This window comes from Schistocerca americana, chromosome X, assembly GCF_021461395.2.
Source record: "Schistocerca americana isolate TAMUIC-IGC-003095 chromosome X, iqSchAmer2.1, whole genome shotgun sequence".
Taxonomy (NCBI): Eukaryota; Metazoa; Arthropoda; class Insecta; order Orthoptera; family Acrididae; genus Schistocerca; species Schistocerca americana.
The window spans coordinates 398,460,592-398,485,100 of NC_060130.1; the positions used below are offsets into that span (position 1 = coordinate 398,460,592).

At 41.3% G+C, this 24,509-nt stretch overlaps 1 protein-coding gene across 1 annotated transcript in view; it reads left to right on the forward strand.

Annotated features, from left to right (window-relative positions):
* The first annotated feature begins 11,691 nt into the window (after positions 1-11,691).
* The window catches only part of LOC124556047 (cytosolic carboxypeptidase 6-like), a 455,209-nt gene continuing 442,391 nt past the window's right edge, over positions 11,692-24,509 (forward strand). The window contains exons 1-2 of the mRNA XM_047130080.1: positions 11,692-11,710; positions 24,280-24,394. Of these exons, the coding sequence (XP_046986036.1) occupies positions 11,692-11,710; positions 24,280-24,394 (134 nt within the window). The remainder of the gene's footprint in view (positions 11,711-24,279; positions 24,395-24,509) is intronic.

The window sequence follows — 24,509 nt, forward strand, 5'->3', positions numbered from 1 at the left end:
TTTTTTGCTTCTAGTGTCGTGTACCTTCAGCTATATGCGTTTACCCCATTAATTATGATAAACTCTGTAAACTTCATCCAAGTCAGACTCTATATTGTGTGTCCCACATTAACACCAATGTCCACTTTCATACATAAGGGGATCAGAATTCTTGACCGCTACGCCGATGACCATGGTTTTAATCTCGGATCCGTCAGGGTCTTTTTCACTGAGAACTGGAACGTGATGCACTCAGCTAACTAAAACGTTACTTGATGAATAAATAACGTCACTGTTTCGATAGTTGACATTCACGGCCGGTAAAACAATGCGTGTCATCCCCCACACTGACTCGCAATGAAAAAGACGTCTGATGGCAAGAACATGGTTTCTTGGGCCTGATTGTCGAATTTTATATTGTGTATAGAAACCAACATCTTTAACTGCTCCTGCGAAGAAATTTTTCGACAAAGAAATAAAAAGATCCGATAGTAGTGGGAACCAACTCGTCATGTACTAAATACTATCAGAACATTCTTAAGTTGGTCGCTTTGCAAGCAAGTAGTGCGCGTGCACGTACGTCACAGACCAGCGCGACGGTTTCCTATTGGCACTGTTAAATTTACTTACGATGGAAACGAGGAGCGAACGAATGTGCCAACCGGGAATATGACAAAACGTGTTGGTATAAAAAAAAAAGCTCTGAGCACTATGGGACTTAACAGCTATGGTCATCAGTCCCATAGAACTACTTAAACCTAACTAACCTAAGGACAGCACACAACACCCAGTCATCACGAGCTGCGTGTTTCGTTACCATTTCGTTTAGTCGTTGGTAGTTGTATGTGCTTAATGAAAGGGGGGCCGAGATTAGGGTTTAAGTGCCGTCAACGTCGAAGTCAATAGAGATGGAACGTAACCTCGGATTCAGTAAGGATGGGAAAGTTAGAAGGAAGGGAAGAAGATAAGAGTTTAACCTTCAGTCGTCACTGAGCTGATAAGAGACGGATCACAAGCTCGGATTGTTTCAAGGATGGGGACGGAAATCGGCGTGCCCTTTCTGGCATTTATGTGAAGGGATTTAGGGAAATCACGGAAAACCTGAAGCAGAATGGCGAGACGCAGGTTTGAACCATCGTATCGTCCTCCCGAGAGCGAGTCCAGTGTACTGACCACTGCGCCACCTCGCTCGATTTGTATGGGGGAAAAAATCGGCCTTATAGTTTTCAAAGAAACCGTGACCAAATTTGTCATGCCAGTTAGAGAAAACACGGAAAATCTAAACCTGAATAGCCTGACGAGAATATTTAACACCTACTTCTCGAATACGAATCCTGTGTCATTACGTGATGTAGTGGAGTTTCTCAACAACCCAAGTGGCACACGTTTCAAGTGTGACACTTTGTAGCACGGAGAGGTTTACTTTAAAATTTACAGACACGTATGTTCTAACAAGAGTGAGATTTTTTTGTTTCCTCATACACACCTAGCGAGTGTAGCATTTTGGAAAAATCATAGATATTTGACTCCTATCATCCTTCGCATGCTCCATTCACAAATGGATCAGGAAGGCGGAAATTTGTAGTACATCTCCTAGTAGCTCCTGCCACATGAAGCAAAGTGACTTGCAGAGTGTAAAAGTGGATAAGTGCAGATGATGGAAGTAGGAACTCCAGAGTGAGGAACATGAGATTCGAGTATCTACACCAAAGAAGAACAAGAAAACTATTTATATTAAGTGTACTAACGACAATGTTCATAACTGTACCACTAGGCAGCAGTTTCTGTGAAACTGTGAACAGAATTTATAAATATACTTGCTGAGTATCCTGCATTTCCCAGTTTCGTATTTATTCCAATTCTGTTAGATCATTTCCTCGTTCCTCTTTCCTGTGCATCTTTCTCCCCTCACTCTCCGATCACTTCCGCCAACCGAGCGAGGTGGCGCAGTGGTAAGACACTGGACTCGCATTCGGGAGGACGACGGTTCAATCCCGCGTCCGGCCATCCTGATTTAGGTTTTCCGTGATTTCCCTAAATCGCTCCAGGCAAATGTCGGGATGGTTCCTTTCAAAGGGCACGGCCGACTTCCTTCCCCGTCCTTCCCTAATTCGAATGGACCGATGACCTCGCTGTCTGGTCTCCTTCCCCAACCAACCAACCAACCAACTTCCGCCAACCCACACTCCCTGCTGCTCCTTCATCTCTCTGTCCATCCGCTCTTTTTCCCTTCTGTCTGTCGCGTCCTCCCCACTCTGACTACTACTTTTCTTGTCCCTGCCATCTGCTCTTCACCCCACATACACCTGTCTCCTCCTTTCGTTCTTCGCTGTCCGTCTCCACCTCCCCCCCTGCCCCCCCCCCCCCCGCATCACTCTGGATACCTCCTCTTCTGTCTCTCTGTCTATTTCTTCCTCCCCGATCTGACCACATCGTCCTCTCCCCTCTCTCAGTCGGTCTGTAAATCTCTTATTTTTCCCACGATTTCCCCCTCCTCCTCTTTCCGTCCATCTTCTCCTCTAAAATATCAGTGTCCATCTCCTGCTTTCCCCTCTCTGTCGGTCCATGTCCTCCACCTACCGTTCTGTCTCTACATTGTCGCTCCCACTTCAATAGGAGGTTCTTACACTCACAGTATTTCTTTCCAGATAATAAGCAACAAGCTTACCAAGATTGTTTGTCATTGATCCATGGGTTTAGGAGGATCGTTTCCCGCAAACGAAAGTGTCACACGTATTTCACACATATTTTTTCACATATTTCATCTTTATCTGAGTTTCAACCAGCAGTTTCGTTTTCGCGCAGCTCAACATTTGTGACGTATCTCCTGAACTACAGTATGTTTCGTACAGTAATATATATATATATATATATATATATATATATATATATATATATTACATTCAGTGGCATGTCTTACGAATATAGTAGAAAAGAAGTAATAAATTTAGGCTTCCAGCGTGGCACAGCAGTTTTTCACGCACCTCAGTGTATATGACGTCATATCTCCTAAACAATGTGTCAGTGTGGCAGTGTGGTTTCAGTTCCCTGAGACTTCAGTCGTGTGTGTGAGTTGCGTTTGCGTGTGTGTGTGTGTGTGTGTGTGTGTGTGTATGTGTGTCTATTGTTGACGAAGGCGTTAATCGCCGGGAACTTTAACTGCGAGTGTCTTTTTGTTGCGCCTATCTGAGACTCAGCATCTCGGCTATATGGTGATTAGCAACTTTCCTTCTCATAATACTGTTACATTCCATCCTGGATTTTCCGTTGTTTGATATATATAGATAGATATCCTGTTTGATATATATCCCGTGTGGGGTTGTTGGTGCCCCCATTGGGGGCCGCCTCTGGTGGTGAATGGGGGAAAGCTTCCTAGGTATAGGTGGTACTGGGGAAATGAAATATCCAGGGCGGACCAAAAACAGACAAAATACACAAACCCAACGGTGTCTATTCAGCCTCTGGCTGCCAGCGGTCAGCGTCTGTTCCTCTAGTTGAGGTGCCTGCACTAAAATATTCTCGAACTCAAAAATCGAGTTTTATACCTGTGGTCTCAACAGAGGTCACCACAAAAAACAAAATTCAACTTGAACGCACGATGGAAGAGACGACCACAGAGTCACTACCCTAGGCACCAGTCGATAGACTGGGTTCACCTGATCATCGGATTCTGGGGGATCAGGGTCACCATGCGGAGAAGAACTGGAGCTTCTCAAAGACTTCTCACACTATCAAAACAAAACGTATAAACTTTATTAGCACAACTAATGTGAACACACTCACTAAAACAGGCAAATTAAAGCAACTCACCAATGCAATGGAAAACTGAAGATCACTGCACAGCAAGAGACAAGATTCATGGATGAAAGACACTTTAACGTACAAAATTACGGGATCTACAAGGGCAAACCTGTCATAAAAGTAAGAGAAAAACTACCATTTTTCGGAACTGGATTCGCCGTACACAATTCCCTACTTGACTCAGTTATTGAATTCACGTCTCCCAATGAAAGAGTCTCCCTGCTCACAGTAATGTCAGGTAATAAACCCTACACTTCTATCAATAGGCACGTCCCCACGATTCACCACAGTAAAATCGATCCTGAAACAGTGGAAAATTTCTGGGAAACAGTAGAAGAAACGAAAAATAAAGTACCAAGGCACCATGTAAAAATCTTATTAGGCGATTTTAACTCACGTTTAGACAAGGAAAAAAATTTAGAGATACCACTGGCCCCATACCGAACACAAACGTACCAACAAGAATGGTGAAAAACTAATCGAAGTCTGCAGAAACTTGGGACTGAAAATCATGAGTACCTAATTTCAAAAACCTGCCCTTACACTAACCACATCGAGATTGCTGAGTCTTAGACAGGGTGAATACCAAATTGACCATGCCGCAATTTCAGAGGAAAACATAAAAAGAAATTCTAAACGACAGAACCCGCAAAGGTGTCTTCTACAAATAAAAACAAAATTCCAACCCAACAGAATGCTAAAAAGGCCACCCAAAAGTATCAAACCAGAGCCGGAACATCTGGAACCCAACAAAGAAAAAAATCATAATGGAAATCAATCAGGAAAAATCAACAGACTGGAAGAAAGTAACAGAGAAAATTCAGGAAGCCATCAAATTAGGATAACGCACTCGCACGAGGAACATCGCTGGTGGAACGCAACCTGACATCAGACAGTCGAGAACCGAATAACTACGCGGAAAGAATTTAGCAGTCACAAAACTGACGAACACTGGGAGAACTTTTTTAAAACCCAAAAACAGACGTCAAAAATAATTAGAAAAGAAAAACGGGGATATGACAAGAACAGACTGTGCGAAATCCAGTAAGGTTTCACTAAAAATAATACAAGACATTTCTATAAGACTTTCAGAGAAAACTTCATGGATACCAAGCGCCTAGCTTGTGCTTCAAAAATCCCGATGGCTCTTTGAAAACTAACACGGTAAATAACAGCAAAATCTTAGCCCAATATTTCAGTTCCCACCTCAACTACGAAACGCCCCAAGAACAACTTGCTCCTCTTCTCCAGTACTGACACACCCAGAATCACATGTCCCGGATCTCGAAGAAATGATGGAGCTAGAAAATAACAAAGCACCAGGAGAAGATGGGATCATTGCTGAATTCTGGAATCCTGTTCTTATGCAGAAACTACGTCATATAATATCAGACATATGGATGACAGAGGAAATACCAGAGGACTGGAAATGAGCTCACCCGCTACACAAAAAGGGCGACAAGACAGACATCAACAATTACAGAGGAATTTCCCTGCTCCCAGTCGCTTACATAATCCTTTCCAAAGCGCTTTTAAACAGGATAGAACCCCAAGCAGATCCACTAATTGGTGAATGCCAGGGCGGAATCAGGAAAGGATGATCAGGTGGGGAACATATCTGGTACTAAAAGACGATATTACAAAATAATAAATGAAGAAACACAGTAATTACATACATCGACTTCAGAAAAACATACGATTCAATGGACCGTGAAACCCTGTTTCTAACCATGGAAGAATTTGTGATCGACCGAAAGACACGAAAAGTCACAGAACAGACACTTACAGGAACAACATCTAACGTGAAATTCATGGGCTCAATATCAGAACCCTTCAAAATCAAATCTGGAGTCCGACAGGGGGACGGACTACCCCCAGTGCTTTTCAATATTGTTCTAGAAATATCATGAGGGAATGGGAATCTCATGTAAAGGGCATCCAAATTGGTATCACAAAAGAGAACCGAATTAAAGTCAAGCGCCTTGCTTTCGCTGACGTTATTGCAATTATCAGCAGTAACAGAACAGAAGCGATTCACGCAGTGAAAAACCTACATCAAATTTCACAAAAACCGACTACAGATATCTTATGAAAAAACCAAATATATAGAAAGACAGCCAGAAAATAGATCCCCTTTAATTACAAAACATAGTAAATTACACAAGTCTGCCATTTTAAATACCGAGGAGAAACTATATAGTCCTCAGGACTAAACCGAATCGCCAATGAAGAAAGAATCACCAAGCTCCAGAGGGCCTACAAGCTAACATGTACGCATTACAACAAAAAGCGCTTTTTGACAGACGTAAAAATTACGGCACTATAGAACAGCGATTCTACCAGAAGCAATCTACGCAGCTGAAACAATGGTGATTGATGGTCATTCAAAAATTAGGGAACTATAAAAGCAGGGAAGAAAAATTCTGAGGAAGACTTACGGGGCAATCAACAAAAATGGCATTTGGATGAAGAGACCACAAAACGAGCTCTGTATAGAGACCAACACAGTAACAGATGAAATCAGAAAACGCCGTGCCAAATTTTATACACATATCTACAGGATGGAAGACTCCAGAACAGCAAGGAAAATTTTCAGTATTATAACAAAGAGTAAGTGCGGCAGAGAACGGCTGAAAGAAGTCCAGAGGGATCTGCAACAGATCAACACAAAAAATCTCGAAGACCACACTGAGTGCCGGAATAACATCACAAGTGTGATGCGCCAGCCTGGTAAAAAATAGACAGAAGAAAAGAAGAAGGAGCGTTCTGAGAGAATGAAGAGTTTCAATAATTTATAGCGTTTACTGTATTTGGCTTTAAAATATGCTAACAAACAACTACAAGATAACTATAAAACATATACAGAAAGAAGGCACAGTTCACTCAATTTTTACGATCAGACCGTCGGAGGAGCTTAAGAAAAGCTTTTGCGCAATAAAAATTCAGATAAATTTTTAACTGTAGCTATACGTTTCACGCACTTTTCTGGACTCCGCTTGTAGGGCCACCCAAGAGTGTCTACATTACTCGTCTGTGTCATTTTCTTTCGGGTGCTAATACTATGGTGCTGTCACTTTAGACAGCGGTCGCACGGTTCCAGACTGTAGCACCTAGAACCGCACGGCCACTCCGGCCGGCTACTGGCTGGCTATAATTAATATGACGGTGTTCCGAATGCTACAGTGCGGCCTGGGTGCGTCGCAGGACGCTAAATGTCATAGGTATGTTCATTAACTGGTGCGCTTCAGGACCATGCTGAAAAAATAACAGCTCTTACTTCCTGTCACCAGCTGAAAATAAGGCGCCGCAAGCAGTCGAAATGTGAAGTGTTTCCGATTTCGACGTCAGTACGCTGTTTGTCGCTTGGCGACGCGTCTTGATTTCGTATTTGAAGTGACTGTTGGTATAAAGGATTAAGGAGATTTAAGTTTTCCGTACGAAAAGCAATGGCTATTGAGAAGGAAGACCAGGCACTGCTGGTAAAGATGTTTTATCAGAACGGCAGCACTGGCAGCGCTGTTGCTATCACCGATAGGAACAGCTGCGAACAGGCCCAGTGTCAATAAATGGGATAAAGAGTAGGATCAAGTAGTTTGAAGAAGTAGGTGAGTTAGATGGTGCAGCAGGGAGAGGGAGGCAACCCACTGGCGTGGTAGTTGGGGATGAAGTTGCTGTAACTATAGCCGACCGTGCTGGACATGCTTCATATTCTGCAGCTAAGGCTAGAGCTGTCGCACAGGAGTTTTCTCTTTTTTCTGGTAATAGTTCAAAAGATTTTGCGACGCATTTTACACTGGTATCCCCACATGTTTCAGAATTTCCACAAATGTAGCCCCAAGATAGGCCACAACACCCTTACTTTGCCCTTCCTTCTTTGGTAGGCGTTGAAATCTGGTAGGAAAATATTCTTTGGATGGAAAAGGCACATTTTACTCTGTACGATGCCGCGAATGCACAGAACTATCGCAAATGGGATTCTGTTACACCACATGTTGTGCAGGAACATCCACTGCACTCAGCTTATGTGATTGTGTGGTCTGGTTTCACAGGCTCCGTAATTCTCTGTCTATTTATCTTCAAGGAGATGACACATCGCTGGCCGATTGAATATAAAGCGATATCCATACGTTTGTCTTAATTTAGTATTTCAGACTGTAGTGATGGATTTAGTTACGCCCACATTGGAGCTGGTAGAATAGTTTAGAATTTTGCACGGGGTGTTCTATTTATTAATTGAACAATAATTGCATTTGAGTGTAGTGTATGCAAATTAATTATAAATAAGTGGATTAAATGTGCCAATTGCAGTAATGTAAACAGATTGCGTTATAATTGTTTGATTTTATAAGCTATAGTGTTTGGACGACAGTTCTATGATTTCATTTACACTTTACAAAACAGTTAATACATTTTAATTCCTTAGATAAAGTAATAATATGACTATTGTACAGATAAAAGTCTTTTATATTCGTTGCTAGGGTTAATAGTCATTGATGTTGAAAGTGTCAGCAGACGATGATGAATCAGCAGCTAGCGGGACGGTTGTCACTGCGCTGAGATGCAGAGCCTTGGGCCCAGTGTCCCTCACGAAGGCTACGACCCAAGTCTTTACTTTTAAGTCTAGCACTCAAGTGCATATTGCGACAATCTCTCCACCAGCATTCCGTGGGACTATCGATTCATATGACTGGTCAACCAGCTCAAATTCTTCATCTCGCTAACTCACTTATTTTCAGCAAAATTCATAGTTACTGCGTATCACCATTTTGTTCCCACCCTAAATGCATTATGGAGAGCTCCACCTTCTCTGATATCCAGAACGGATGTACCATTTATTCTTTAAGAGACATTTTGCTTTACAACTCGAGATGATTTTTAAAATATTTAATCTTTCTGAGACGGTACTGTGACATATACTCCATCATTAGTGGAGTGCATTTGGTACATCTACATCAATTGACGTGAGTGTGAATTATGAAATCTTTATGATGCTAATATTGATGTGGTTATCAGTGGTATACAGACTGTCATATGTACGTTTTATAGCTGTAAAATGCTAAACGACTACACCTCTTGTTCGTGTTCGACACTACTCTCATATGATGATAACATGGAAACGTATATTAAATATTTCGAACTGCAGCTGATGGTGTGCAGCCAACTGTCATTAAAAAAATTCTTTAAAGCTATGGAGCAAACAGCAGAGAATATTTTTATGTCATTTATTCCACACAGACTTTGAGAAGCTTTTCAAATTGTACCAATTTTTGTAATTGTACCAATTTTTTAATTGTACCAATTGTATCAATTGTAATCGACCTAAGAACAGGCTGGAGCCATCTCCATCCCATGCAGTCCCCCAATGACGCTAGGAGACCAAGTTATGGTAGCAGATTCCAAGTAGCCAACTAGTGTCCATCCCGTGTCCCTGAGCGACTGGCGTCCTGTCTGGGGCCGGCTGGTAGTCTCGTCTTCCATTCCATGAGTCAGGATGCGTCATACAATTTAAAGGATACAGTAGCCTTTCGGCAACAGTAACATGCTGTTTAGCATTTATTCCTTCCCCCTTGTCTTCTGAGGGAGTGGACAGATTCTCTCCAGTCACATCATTATATTTCCTTCTAGCTTCAAGCTAAGTGTATCCGTCCATGGAAAACAGCCACAGATATGTAGTCTCGTCTGGCAAAACTGAATGACTTGTTGCATGAAGTATCCAAATATCAGGACAGTGCTCAGAGCTAGATATATTTCATGTAAAGTGTAAACCACCACGTTTCTGTTCTGGTTGTTTCAGAGCCCGAAGGACCGACACAGCTCATTGCTATTTGATTCAAGGGATGTCGTCCTAAAGTCAAGACGAAGTGTGTGGCAGTATGAGAGCTGAAGCTCAACTATTTCTCAGCGATGGACCTTTTCACAACCTTTGGGGGTCGGAAAGGCACAGAATACAGCTGTAAACAAGAGAGCTGAAATAGCACGTTCCGTTCATATTTTGTCTTGTTCCTGACGGAGAGCAGAAATGAGACCACTTCTTGAAGCAATACTGTTTATTTTTGTCAAACACTTCCATAAAACTGATTTAGTGGCAATGCAGTTTCGACGTATTAGTCATTCACAGTTTCCATACAGAGCGTAATTAAAAACAAAAAAAAAAAAAACAGTGTCCCATATTCTAACACAAGATGCTTGTCGTCAAATCTAGCAGTAAACCTAATCAAATACTTGATCACATATGGACTATTCTGTTCTGCGACAGCCATCTGTCTGTTGATAATATATGAGTTGTCCAATTGGGTTAACACTCATTCTTAGACATAATTCACACCTTCAGCTTCCATCTCAAAGAATAACAAAAAAGTCCCCCTCGGATTTGATCACACGCATGATACGAACATCCGGCAATCTGCGCAAATTTTCGATGGCTTAGGAATGCACCAATTCTTTTACATACACACACAGTCAGAAATCAAAAATGGTCAGACCGTGCTATTTGATAATGTCTGTGATATGCACCGTCGTATGAGGTGTAGAGTATGGGGTAGATCCCAGTCGTGCATGAACTACATCCCTTGTCTTTCTGTAATGGTAACCTTCTCCATTATTAAGCGTAATTTGTGGTATGGCAATATTGAAAAGAAGTACCTGTCAGATTTTATGAAAATTTGTATGAACCACTGAATCTGTCGCCTATAATTTCTACCCACATTTTCGTATTAAAATGAACATAATGTCTTGCTACGTTGATAGAATGAGGCTTCACATCTGCCAGTACATGGTTACTGAGGTATTGTAGTATACTGCAGTATGCTATCCCACTGTACGTGACACACCTCACTCGAGAATTAAATGCAATCTGGGAACTGCGCATCTTTGGTGACCTGTCTCAGAATCAATTATAAGAGAACTGTTATCTTGCATGGAGGAGGAGGATATGAGTGTTTAACGTCCCGTCGACAACGAGGTCATTAGAGACGGAGCGCAAGCTCGGGTGAGGAAAGGATGGGGAAGGAAATCGGCCGTGCCCTTTCAAAGGAACCATCCCGGCATTTGCCTGAAGCGATTTAGGGAAATCACGGAAAACCTAAATCAGGATGGCCGGAGACGGGATTGAACCGTCGTCCTCCCGAATGCGAGTCCAGTGTGTTAACCACTGCGCCACCTCGCTCGGTATATCTTGCATGATGGCTGATGTCTGGAGAGCTTACACGAGCTCTAAGTGATTTGGGTGATGTTACTGTTTGTGCAGAACTGACTACATAAAACGAGCTTCATGCCTTCAGCAGCTCTAACTGTTCACATAGTCACTAAAATCCCTCTTCCAGTCGTTGCAGCACTCGCTCCTCCATATCCAGCATGCGATTGATACGAGGTGTACACACTCTTTTTGTTGCGAATGATCTATGTCTGAAGTCCCAAAAAAGAAAATGCTCTGCGTTTCTTAGATTCAATTGAGGATATCATTCGTCGTACGGCATGTGGCTGTCGATTAACGTCGTTGCCTTAACTGTAGTAATATACCATGCCTTTTATTTTCAAAGTGGAACAACAGAACTCCGTTTCGCTGCATACGTTGTTAACATTCCACATAGTCACTAACATTATTCTGATGCGAACAAAAGCTGAAAAAGATACTTACGAACTAGATGATGTAGGAGACAGTAGTAAGTACTATATTGGACAACTGTACCAGAATGAGAGGACTACATGTAGAGACAGAAACAAACAATTGTAAATCAGCAATGAATGCCAGCAAGGATGATAGCCTGCGCTACTGAGAACAGACTTTTCTCTAAACAGGCAAAACTTTAATCTCAAACCCAGCGTCATGTGAATTATTTTTTGCTGAGTAAGCTGACTCGACGAGAGCTTGCTATAAAGAAGGAGAAGTTCACCTGTTATCACGTGAGGATAATGGGCAACTGGTTTCTCGGTATGCTGAGGTCTACATATCATGTGACTACTGGTATAGATGAGTTGAGCATTACAGGATGTAGGTTAGCACCTCACGTTTTTAGAGCAGAAATGGAGACAGGAGACTATACCCTTTTCATCAGTATTATTAAAAGTTTAAGAACATTTACAGTCATAAATTTGTTTGGAGTGGAATATGAAGGTATGCCATACAGAAGCAGAATTTCATATTAAATCCTTCGTAATACTAAGTGTACACTGAGCATCTGCAGGTAATTTTAATGTGTTCACAAATCACCTTGAACATCTATTGACATACTGGTATTTAACAGCAAGAAAAAAGAGATAAATGTTCCAGTTTTACAATGTAGATTTCTTATAAAATTCTTATAGTAAGAATTTATGAGTCAGTAACACTACCATTCGATTTCATTCCAATCGTGAACTTTCCAACTAGGACAGAAAGTTGCTCAAAGACAGTCACTGACAGTACCTCTATAGACAGATATAATGAACGAAATTACACTTCAGAAACAATAGTCAACGACCACGCAGCCCATCACATGCAATCCGTTTCTTGCATTGAATTATGATGCTGAACAGGACATACAGTCTACTAAATCTGAGTTAGAGAGGCTAGTTGATAAACCAAAAATTGATTATTTTAGGAACCTAATGAAAAACATGATCTGGAGTGATGCACGTGAAACTAATGGCATGAATGTAAAGTACAAAACTTTTGTTAATAATATCATTATCTTATTTAAAAAGTTTTTACTACCAAAAATAACCCATATTAGACAAACATCTAGAAAGGAGCCGCGGACAACACAAGGAATAAAGGTATATTCTAAGACAAAAGGAAAACTATATTTATCACACAGAAGCAACTCCGATGTTGATGCCATAACTCATTACAAGACATACTGGAAAATATTAAAGACAGTAATATGGACGTCAAAGCAAATGTGTTGCGAGATCGACAAAATCACATCAGATTTTGAAGTGAAGAAAATATGAAAAATATTGAAGTACCACATTGGTGGAACAAGAGGTGAAGAGGAGATAGTATGAAGACTAAATGATACATTTGTAACACATGTGTGCAGAACTGCAAAACATTTTATCAAGAATTTTACGACTGCTGCTTAAAATTTGGGATTCTTAGGTTCACAAGATTTTGCCATGGAATGTCTCAGACCAGTCTTTGCATATAATTTCAGTAATATTAACGCTACGTCCACTACATCAGTAGAAGTAATGGCCACCATAAATACTTTGAATGAAGTGAACTTGTAACGTGCGCGTGGGGCACACAATACTCATTAAAGCCTGTACTATGGTAAGTGAGTGGGGTTTACCTTACGAGACAGGATTTTTGTATAGATATTGACCGCGTGTACCTGAATGGAGGCAAATCAGACTTACACCCACTCGGTAATAACAATGATACGTCAAGTAAGTTCGAAATGCAACTACACGTCAGGACGGACAAAAGAAAGCACAGCAGATGCTACAAATATGTTAATAATACGGTCGCCAGCCTAATTAGGCATTAACTGAGTTTCTTCCCTGTACAAGTTGGCAGATACTCGTGCAAAGCAACAAGTAGTAACACTGCATAATATAGTAGAATTTTAGAACCAGAAAATCTATTGAACTGATAATTTCAGGTTCTGTACTGATATGGATAAACCATAATTACATGACACTACACTATAATGTTTACTACAAAACGTCGTACTGTCTATTGATCTGATTAGAATCGGGCATAGGTTACCCTAGAAATAGCACTTTCGAATCACACACACAATGTCAATTTTGATAAAGGTAAAACACTGATAAATTTTTGCTTTTATATTGACTTTAACTTTGCTGGTCAAACCAATTTAGAACACTTCAGAATTCAAATGAATAAAAAAAAGGGGGGAGGGGGACCCTGAAACTGTTATGATCACTGTATTAAAAAAATTAATTACTGACACCGTTATGCGCTCAAGATTTCCAATATGAGTTACTACTGTCTTTATCTTATTTCCTACTCATTTAAATACCATTACATCTGTCTCGAAACAATTAAACATCATTACTAAAACAATTTTAAAGTTATCTTCCAACTTCATCAGACCTTCGTTATTCATTTACTGGTTCATTAACAAACCAGTTCTTTAAACACCATTCTAACATAGTTAGGTCTGCAAGTAATTATTATTAACACAAAATTTAATTTTTCATTTCGGGACACTCGGATTGCACAACATTTGGAAAGGACCCTATCTAGGTTAGTTGTGAGGATAATTAAATGATAGGAAAGTTCTGGTAAAATTTAAGTTGTTATTGAACAGTATGGAACAAAAGTAACACTGGTCCATACGAATACAGTACTAAAAGTTTCAACCTGTGTGTATCGATGCGGCGGTTGGCGGGCGGCGAGATGGCGAGGCACAAAGCACACATACAACCACAGCTATGGCTCTTGACGTATCGGCACTTTATTTCTTCATAGCGTCGCAATATTTTTCCATTTAGTGCCTATGGAATTTTGCCATGCTGTATGGGCGTTGGAACGGCATACCCGAGGCTCAATGAAACTACGTCTTCCAGGAGAGCCTCCTCGCTCCAGAACGTGTTGCTCAGACCAACGCCAAACTCCAAATGCTATTGCTGAGCCCGTTATGCCGTGCAGTGCCCGCGTGCATTTTCCCGCGCTCACCTGTCATCCACCTTTTACCGCTTCCTTACAGACAGGGTATTCACCCGAGGTTTTGCATTCTACATATCCTAACACATTGCCTACGTATGGACCAGACGCACAGTTACAATTTTAAACATGTTACAACAGTCTCAACATTTGTTACATTTCAATTCTATTACAATATTGCTTGACATTTGACATAAATATTAATATTCACATTGAAATTTGTTTACAGTTTCCTTAACATAATGACATGAAACAAAAAAAGAAATGAAAGCAGAACATCAATTACTCAAGTTTATCGAAAATTCAGATGGAAAAAAAATTTACTTATATGTACAATAGTACAGCGTTGTTGTTGTTACACATGCCCCTGTTTCCAGTAAATTTTACTAAGTGCAAATTTGATGGGAACACTAAACTTTATATTTATACAGTGGTTCTGAATCTTTGAGTGAATGTACCTTTATAAAATTTTGTATCACTAAACTTCCTTTCTCTCACATTATGGAGGTCCATACTTTTTAATATATCAAGAACATTTACCTATCGTTTGCTTAAGTGCCTTTGGCACAGTCCAACCTCCTATCAGAACATGATTTAAATGGCAAATTACTTATTATTAAATTTCTCAGAAAAATAAATTCAAAAGCTGAAACACAAACACTTAACTGCAAAGCATATACAAATGCCTGTATACACTATAAGACAATTTGTTGCTGCTTGCATTGAATGGCAGTCCGTTTCCTTATTTACTAATAAACACACAATAATATTTAGAAAATCACTACACATATTTGCTGCCTATTATTCAGATTTGGCCAGTCTATTTCACACCATTTTATCACATCACCTGTATCACTCTTACAATTCTCCTTTGACTATTTATCTGCCCTCTTTGGTGTTTGACAGTCCTTTATATTATGACTCATATACTGCCCACTTTGATTTTTGGCAGTCCCATCTTTTATTTGGCTTGCAGCGTTTACCCTTTCTTTTCAGCCCTTTTCTCCATATATCTTTGCATTTATTGTACATTTGGTAATCTGAAACTCACATAAGTACATTAGCACACTGATGTTGATATACATACATTTACAAAGGTTTGTTACATTTGGAATAAAATAGCTTCAACATTAGACCCAGCACATTTACTGCAGATTGCTTTCTGATTGTACTCAGGTTACTCACTGCTAGGAACATACAGATTCAGGTCCACAGCGTTTCTTACACCTAAAGGTCTTTTGGATTTTGGGTATATCAGGTAGTAAGCATTATTGTGTGGAATGTTCTGTATTATATACGGTCCATTATAAATATATTTAAATTTGGAAATTTCATGGTTCAGTTGACTAGATTTTTCGTGGGTTTTTAAAAGAATATAATCCCCAATTTTAAATTTTGAAACTTTCAGGTTTTCATCATGTCTTTTAGATCTAGATTCAGCTTTTTGCTTTGCCCTTTTTCTGACTAATTCTTTCTGTTGACTCAACCCCAAGCTTGTACAAGGTGGAAACTCTAGTTTTTCCTCAATTAAACTTTTACTTCTGCTACCTAACAAAATTTCTTCCGGTGGGAACCCAGTAGATTCATGATGTAAGGTGTTCATGACCTTCTCAAAGTCCAATATAAATCTGCCCCAGACTCTAAATCATGCCCCTTCCTGTTTTCTCCGCAACGCACCTTGGTCGACTGTTACATCGTCCCAAGATACGTTCCTGACCTGTGAATCATTTATATCTGGTGGCTTTCTCGTTTTCTGGAGTTCAAATTATTTGCTTATTTGAACTCTTTGCAAAATAAACACTGAGTCACCAGGTGGCTCTTTCTTCCTGTGTTCAGTCTCAACATCTGGGTTTTGTTTTGAAATTTCGTCATCAGTATGTACATTATCGCAATTAGCTGTATTCCCATTATTTTCACTAGTACCGAAATACTCGTCGTCTGAACTATCGTCAGAATCCGACCATTCTGGATCACTTTCAGGTTCTAACATAAAAGCTTTTCTGAGACAGGCACTAAGTTCTTCCTCTGCATTTTCGTCAGATTTTGATTTTAACTCAATATCCTCTTTTGGCATAACGACCTCATTATCAGCTTTACTCACATCCACTGTCACTTCATATTTAGTATAATCCTCGTGGACTTCAATTACTCTTGGGTAATTACCTGCCCCTTCCCCACGGTGCCTTTCGGTAGCAGCAGCAGCTTGTACTGTTGGCGGATCGTTAACAGAAGTTACTTCCTCGTCAATGCTTAGGATTTCATTCTCCAATTCCTTCCTATCTTTAACCATCGTCCTATCTGCAGCGCGCGTACTTTGCGCGGCGCTATTTACTCTCTCCTCTTTAAATTCGGGCCACGTCACCTTATCGACGTCCCTACTATTTCCTGTTTCACTAATTAACCTCCTTGCCTCATACTCCTTCTTAAAATCCTCCCACTCACATTGTTTGAGGCCCTTGTACAGATCGTCGATCTGCACACGCCAATCAGTTACTTCTGCTAATTCATTCTCGCCATTTACTTAATTGCTAACATTGCTAACCGCACCTCTCTGTGTATCCACTGTTCCATCCACTATTTCCTTCGCCACGGAATTACCACTCGTAATGTATTCGCCAGCTCTTACGGCAGTGTTTGTACCTAATTCTGCCGCCTTGCTAGTGGCTCCTCTCTGAACAGCTGTTCTGCTAGGCTGGGCCGTTGCCCTCTGATGCTCCACTCGCCTGTTAACATGTATCGCTCTGCAGGGCGAAGATGAGTCATCTACGCTCGCACCTGACGCTTGTTTCGCAACAACACGTTGCGTCGTTTCACGCATGTCTCTAAGCTGTCTTATAACTTTACTGTCAGTCCGGTAATGTTTCTTAAATCGGGGCCGGTATGTTCTGTCCGCTTCCGTTTGGCCCACAACGTTCGCGGAAATCAGTTTCCCGCGTCGTTATTATTTTACGCGGTGTACCCTCTACCGCGACCTGGATAACCCCCTCTTCCTCTTCCTCTGCCTCTACCTCTCTGTATCATGTTGACGCGAAACCCATCGCCGTCATTTCTCTCGTCATTATTGCGATTATTCCTGTTACTAAAATTTTGATAATTGGCACGACTTTCGCGCCAATGATCTTCGTCTTCGACCCATTCGAGAAACGCTTGGAAGCTGCGATGATTGCTTCCCACATATCTCTTCGAATCTTCTGGAAGCTTTTTATATAGCTCCCATATGATTTCAGAATCGGATTTTCTCCCTCTTAAATGTGTCAACTTTCGGTACCAATATTCGCAGAAATCTTTCAAAGAATTCCTGCCCCTGTTATCATGAAGTTTGGCCATGATAAACTTGCGCCACAAATGATCCTGTTTTTGTTCGGATCAGTATTCTTCCGTAAACTTTTGTTTAAACTCTTCGAACGTCGTTAGTTCGGTATTCAAGTTAATTCCCCAGCGCTTAGCGTCACCTGCTAAGGCGCTAATTACTACGTTTATCTTCTCCTGACCAGACAAGTGTTCAGGAAACATTCTCTCGCAATTTTTAATGAAATCCAACGGATGCCATCCGTTATGTTTCTTGGCGGGATCGAAGCGCTCCTCACCTTCCAACAGCTTCGTAAGTGGCGTGCCATTACAGACAACAACAGGCCTATCTTTGATTTTATTCTCGAGATCGAAAATTTTGCCTTGAATTTTCGATGTATTTTGTTCACACTTTTGTACACATCCGGTAACTTTTTCGCCTAAATTTCGTTCAGTATCTGAAACCACCTTTTTCAACTGTGAGATTCCATGTTGGCATTCGTTTACGATTTCAGTTTTAAAACCGAAAACTTTTTCGACTACTTTTGTTTCAACTAGAGGCTCTACTTTCTCTTGGATGTTGAGAATTTCAACATCAAACCTGCTGTTAATGTCGTCAATTTCCCCCTGCATAGTATCCATATTTTTATTAATTGTGTCAATTTCAAACTTCATAGTATTTACCACAGAGCTTAAATTACCCACTTTTTGTTCTACCTGTTCTATTTGTTTACTAATTTTAATTCCTTGTTCTTCGACCTCTGCTTTAAGCTGACCAACTTGTGTTTTAAGCTGCTCGTGAACGTGTGTTTTAAGCTGATTATTCTGTGTTTTAAGCTGCTCGGCAACGTGTGTTTTAAGCTGATTATTCTGTGTTTTGAGCTGCTCGGCAACGTGTGTTTTAAGCTGATTATTCTGTGTTTTGAGCTGCTCGGCAAAGTGTGTTTTAAGCTGATTATTCTGTGCTTTGAGCTGCTCGGCAACGTGTGTTTTAAGCTGATTTTTCTGTGTTTTGAGCTGCTCGGCAACATGTGTTATAAGCTGATTATTCTGTGTTTTGAGCTGCTCGGCAACGTGTGTTTTGAGCTGCTCACTCTGTCCTGCAATTTGTTTGGTTAATTGTTCAAATAAATCGTTCATGCTTAAAATTTTCACACTGTTTTGTTCTACGGAATCGGTGTGCTCCGGTCCTACATCAAATTTTTCTTTCGGTTCTTTCTTTATCTGTGGTGAATCAAACATCTCAGTGGATTCGTTCACATACCCGCTATCATCTACAAAGTCATCCTCTACTTCCTGTTTTATTCCTTGCTGTGTTCGAGGCGATCTCAACATTTCAATCTCTTCATTAACATGTTCGTGATATTGTAAGTACGCCAATTGTCTTCCGCTAACGCCATCTGTTATCTGGCCGCGTACACTCCTGTCATTGCCAGCCGCATCTTTCACTACGCTCGGCACATCTACTGTTTCTACGTTCTTGCCCATACTGAACGCAAATTACACCTCACTACCGTACTTGACGTTCACTGCTATTTACTTTACTGAATAATATTGCAATTCGTGCCACTGAACATCCACTGCTCAGTATTAACGTTAATTTGTGACCGACAACAACTGGATGTCCTGTCACCGGGAGCCACTTGTAATACTCATTAAAGCCTGTACTATGGTAAGTGAGTGGGATTTACCTTACGAGACAGGATTTTTGTATAGATATTGACCGCGTGTACCTGCGGCAGTGCACCACAACCCACGAGCAAGCGTCCGACAGTAACTCCTCGACTCCGGTATGTGGCATGTCAACAACTGCAAACGACCCCCACGTTGTTTGCCCAGGTTCTATTTTCCGATGAGTCTTCATTCACAAACCAAGGTAGCCTTAACGGGCATAACATGCATTTATGGAGTGCAGACAATCCCCACTGGTAACAGCAAGGTGACCATCAACCTCCTTGGTCGGTTGACGTATGGTGTGGCATCGTGGGGAACAAACTCATTGGTCTGTATTTTATCTTTGGACGAAGGCAAATATCGACCGTTTTTGGAACAGGCACTACAAGTGCAGGACGTTGCCCCGGATGTTCGGTGACGTGTGTGGTTTCAGCATGACGGTTGCGCAGCATATTACGCATCTGAAGCACGACAGGTATTAGATCGTGTTTACTGGTCGGTGGATCGGACCTATTAATTGGCCGCCTAGGTCTCCGTACTTCACGTCTCCGGATATCTTTAGAGGGGGATATTTAAAAGATAAAGTCTACCAGTGCTAACAGGCCCTGAAGACATGGCCGACCGCATCAGAAACGTCTGAGCTGACATTCCCGCAGATTTCCTTTTGCCGTGTGCGCGGTCATTTAAACAGCTGATCACTAAGTGTACTGAGGTTGGCGGCATTACATTCGAACACTTATTCTAATTGGCAATGTAGGGAAGCGTTAGCCTCGAGCCACGGCACAAGTGGCACGTCGAGTAGTCCCTGTTCAATACGTCAGAGGAACAGAACGTTGTGAATGTAGTTTCCAATTAGAAATTATGAATTACTAGCCGGTCCTACCCTCGCAGTGTGGTGGTGGGGTACCGCATACCATTGGGTATTCAAGGACCCTTGAGGCAAGTCGTAAACTGCGATTGCGTACCCATTTCTATTCCCCCTATCACAGCGCCATCTGTTGTGAAACGAAGAAATTGTTTCAGATCTAGTTTTTGACGTAGAATCGCAAAAAAAAGTTCCCATTGAAGATTTTATTTTAAAGTTGCCCAGCGCCATTCACGCATGAGGTTTTGGGGGAGGGGGGTTCGAGTGTTGTCTTATTGGATCTCGCCCTTATAGACAAATAAATGGGAACTATTACTTTTTTTGATGCGATATGTAGTTTTCGAGACATTTCAATGTCTTTAGTTACAATGAATACATTGCAGTACTGACTGTTGAGTCGTGGCTGAGGGGACCTCAGGTGAAGTTTCGGATTCCGGGTCATTTCGTGGGCACTGCAGTGTATGACAGAACAGCATTAGGCTACGTTGTGCACAGTGGCCGTATTATTAACGGAATGGCCGTCCTAGGTGGCCGAGCGGTTCTAGGCGCTTCAGTCTGGAACCGCGCGACCGCTACAGTCGCAGGTTCGAATCCTGCCGCGGGCATGGATGTGTGTGATGTCCTTAGGTTCTAAGTGTAGTTCTAAGTCCTAGGGGACTGATGACCTTAGAAGTTAAGTCTCATAGTGCTCAGAGCCATTTGAACTATTAATGGAATGTTGCGATACGCATTAAAGAGTTTACTGTGAGATCGAGTGGGTAGTACTCGCAGGTTTCTGTTTCGGAGCACAAACCAGTTACTAATATGTATTGCTTTAAGCCCCTTAAATTAAAATGTTTTTAAGATATTATTTTACTTGTGTCCACACCCATGAACAAGTTTTCTTGGTATCTGTGGCAGTACATTAGTTTATCTGTTTTTCTTTGTAAATATTTATTCCTTATTCTTATTTTCTGACATGTTTCACGGCCTGGAGGATCTCCACACTATGGACGTACTGGAACTAAACCTGAATTTAATGTAATATAATCCCTGGGGAAGAAGAAAGACGGACAATATTACATTAATTTATAAAAAAAGGAAACTCACTGGCGACTCAATTATAGACAGGTGCTGTGCTGGGGGAAGGACGCTCCTCTCGCTTTTGTGAATAGAGTAGATTGGAGTAGCACTGAGTGGAATGCCATCGGCCATTCTAATTGCCGTCAGTGTAACTACAGAACGCAGGATGGACAACATGTGCGAAATTATTATCTTTCATTGCATTAAGATCATTTGTGCCTGGCGCATGGACTGCTCCATCGCCAAGTACAAAACGTTCTTGACCGCTGGTGTTCAGAACACTCTAAATGCCTGTCATCAACTGACGTGTTAAAAATGAGATATCACGCAAAGATATGAACACATCTCTGTGTGATATTAAGAATACGTTCTTCGACGTTGTGTTTACCTAGCCTAAGTCACCGGAATCAGTTTATGAAATGACGTGAGTAAAACACAAAGTGAAGCTACTTAATACCCTCCGTAAACTCTAGAACTTTATGTAAGTCATTCAGTTATATATTTATGAATTATAGCCAACATTTCGTGAACAGAAATTACTTCTTAGACTTCAAGTATGAGATTAAGCTCAAGAGCAATTGAATCAGAGACACTTTGTGGTACTAATGTGTGTGTAAAGTAAATCGCATGCAAAACGCTACTGTGACGAATTCTAGAGAAACTGATCTAGTTTTTGGTGCCTTTATCAAGTAATTATGACAGCAGACATGAAACTAATCCAGAGGTGACGATCTAAGATTGTTACAGGTCTTCACAGCCAGTTCAAAAGAGTATCAGAAATGCTCGGTGAACTTGTATGGGAATTCTTGGATGAGAGACGACATAGTTCTTACGAAATCTTTTACAGTAAATTTAGAGACCCTGTAGTCGAAGAAGACTGTGCGAGAGTTATTCAGTCACCATCGAATATCTCGTGGATATTCCCGAAAATAAATGCTAGGCAGCGTACAGAGGAATGTGGGGAGTCATTCCTTCCTCACTGACTACGCGATTAATCCGGTCAGAAAATCGGTAATTTTGATACAAAGTACTTTACATCAAGCAGTATATAGTGACCTGTGGAGTATATATGTAAATGTCGTTACAAATATCATCATAAAATTTCTTCAGAGTCTCTAAAACTGCCTATTTACTGAAGAAAACAGATTAAATCCGAAGGTAGAAATAAGCTAACTATTTCAGTTCACCAAAGTACTGAGCTACGTCGTATAAATACCAGTTCGTATCTCAATGACACATGGAAAATTTTAAATTTTAACTGAACCTGAATTTGCAATAACTACTCACGCGAAAACTTGTAAGTATCTACATATTCATAATATGTGTCCGACACATCGCCCAACAAATATCACGCCCGTGAACAACTCTACTTGACCCGTCACTTCCAGCCAAAAATTGCAACTGCTCGTTACTCCACTCCCACCTCTTCGTTTCCAGACAGTCCGAGTCATACTTATCTCCGTGATTCCCTCCGTGTCGTATTTTCAATTTGCTTCAGAGTTTCTGTTGTCATCGTAACTTGCTCCGAGGGGCAGTTTCTATAGTGGGTTCCTCCGAGTAATAGTTACGACAATGGTCGGTTCTGAATCATACACTGATGAGACTAACTGTTATGACCATCTGCTTAACAGAGCGTTGGACCGCCTTTGGGAGACAGTAGAGAGTAGGGATTCTGGCTGACGTAGTTTCGACAGGTGCTTGGTAAGACTCCGGAGGTATTTGGCAGCAGATACCTACGCACAGCTCAAACAATACCCACAAATTACGTGCCGGTCGTAGCAAACGCCGTGTAGCGTTCCAGATGTGTTCGTCGTGTCCATATTAGGCGAATATGGTATCCAAGACGTCAATGTGAATTCACTGTCAAGCTCCTCAAAACACTGCAGGACGATTCTGGTATTATGACACGGACAGTTATCCTTCTGGAGGGTGCCATCGTCACCGGGGAAGACATCAACCAGTAAGCGATGTAGATGGTCCGCATCCACATTCACATAGTTTACAGCTGCCGTTAAGCCTCCAGATACTACCAGAGATACAGTGGAAGCCTAGGTTAATGTTTCTCATTACATAATACCTTCCACAGCAGCCTGTTTGTGTTTTTCGGTGTAACTTTCGAGCAGCTGTTGGCTAGGATGACGACCGCGCATGTAGTGTGAAAAGAAACTTTATTCATCCGATGATGCCCCGTGTTTATATTGATCCAAAGTCAAATCTCGGTGATCCTGCGCTCACAGAAATCGTTACGGAGAATATCGTCGCTTCAGTATGGAAAAAAGTAGGGATCTCCCGCTGCGGAGACCAATGCTCAAAAATATGCTCTAAACAGTGCTGCGAAATACTCGTGCCTGCATCAGCATTGTAATCTGTCTTCAGATCTGCCACTGAATGCCACCTATCCTGCTTTACAGAGCGGCAAAAGCCTCCTTCTTCCACGTTCTGTGATCAGGCGTTGACGTCCAGAACCGTGTCGCCGCAGTTTAACCACTTTCCAACGACACTGACATTAGTAGCGCGCGAAAAGCCGACCTACCTTGCCGCTTACGTGGTGCTTGTTCCGAGGTGCTGGGTTATAACACCCTGCCCTTTTCCAAACTCGCAGTCAGCGTATTTCCCGGTTTGTGATCCTATTACCAATAGAATGATCCCCCATTCTTCTCATCTCCGGCTGCATGCTTTCCTCATCTCCTGGTAACGCACTGACATGAGTGGCTCTTTCTTACGAGTAATGGCAAGCGTTCCACTTCACGTTCCGGTCCTATGTGTTCTCCGTAGATGATACGCTCAAAGTGTCTACGTCACATCTTTCTACATCTGTTTGTGAGAAGTGGGAAAAATGAAAAAAATTAAACTCAGATGCATTACTTATTTTAAGAAGATGTGGGAATTATTCGTAGGAGTTTCTTATTCTGAACTAAGAACAACTGACATTTAATGAAAAGAAAGGTAAGTGTGTGTAAATTCTCTTTTTGATACATGCTGACTACTTCATTTTCAGGGCTGATTGACTTCATGGTGAGCAGTCATCCAATTGCAGTCACTCTTCGCGAACACGTCGTTTTTAAGGTGATTCCCATGATGAATCCCGATGGAGTCTTCCTGGGAAACTACAGGTAAGAACATGAAAACGGCCTTATTTGCTGTTACTTCCACGCCGTTATCAAGAGCCTAGTAATGCAATAATAGAAAAAGATTTACTTTCAGATTAAGACAGAGATTATTTTATAA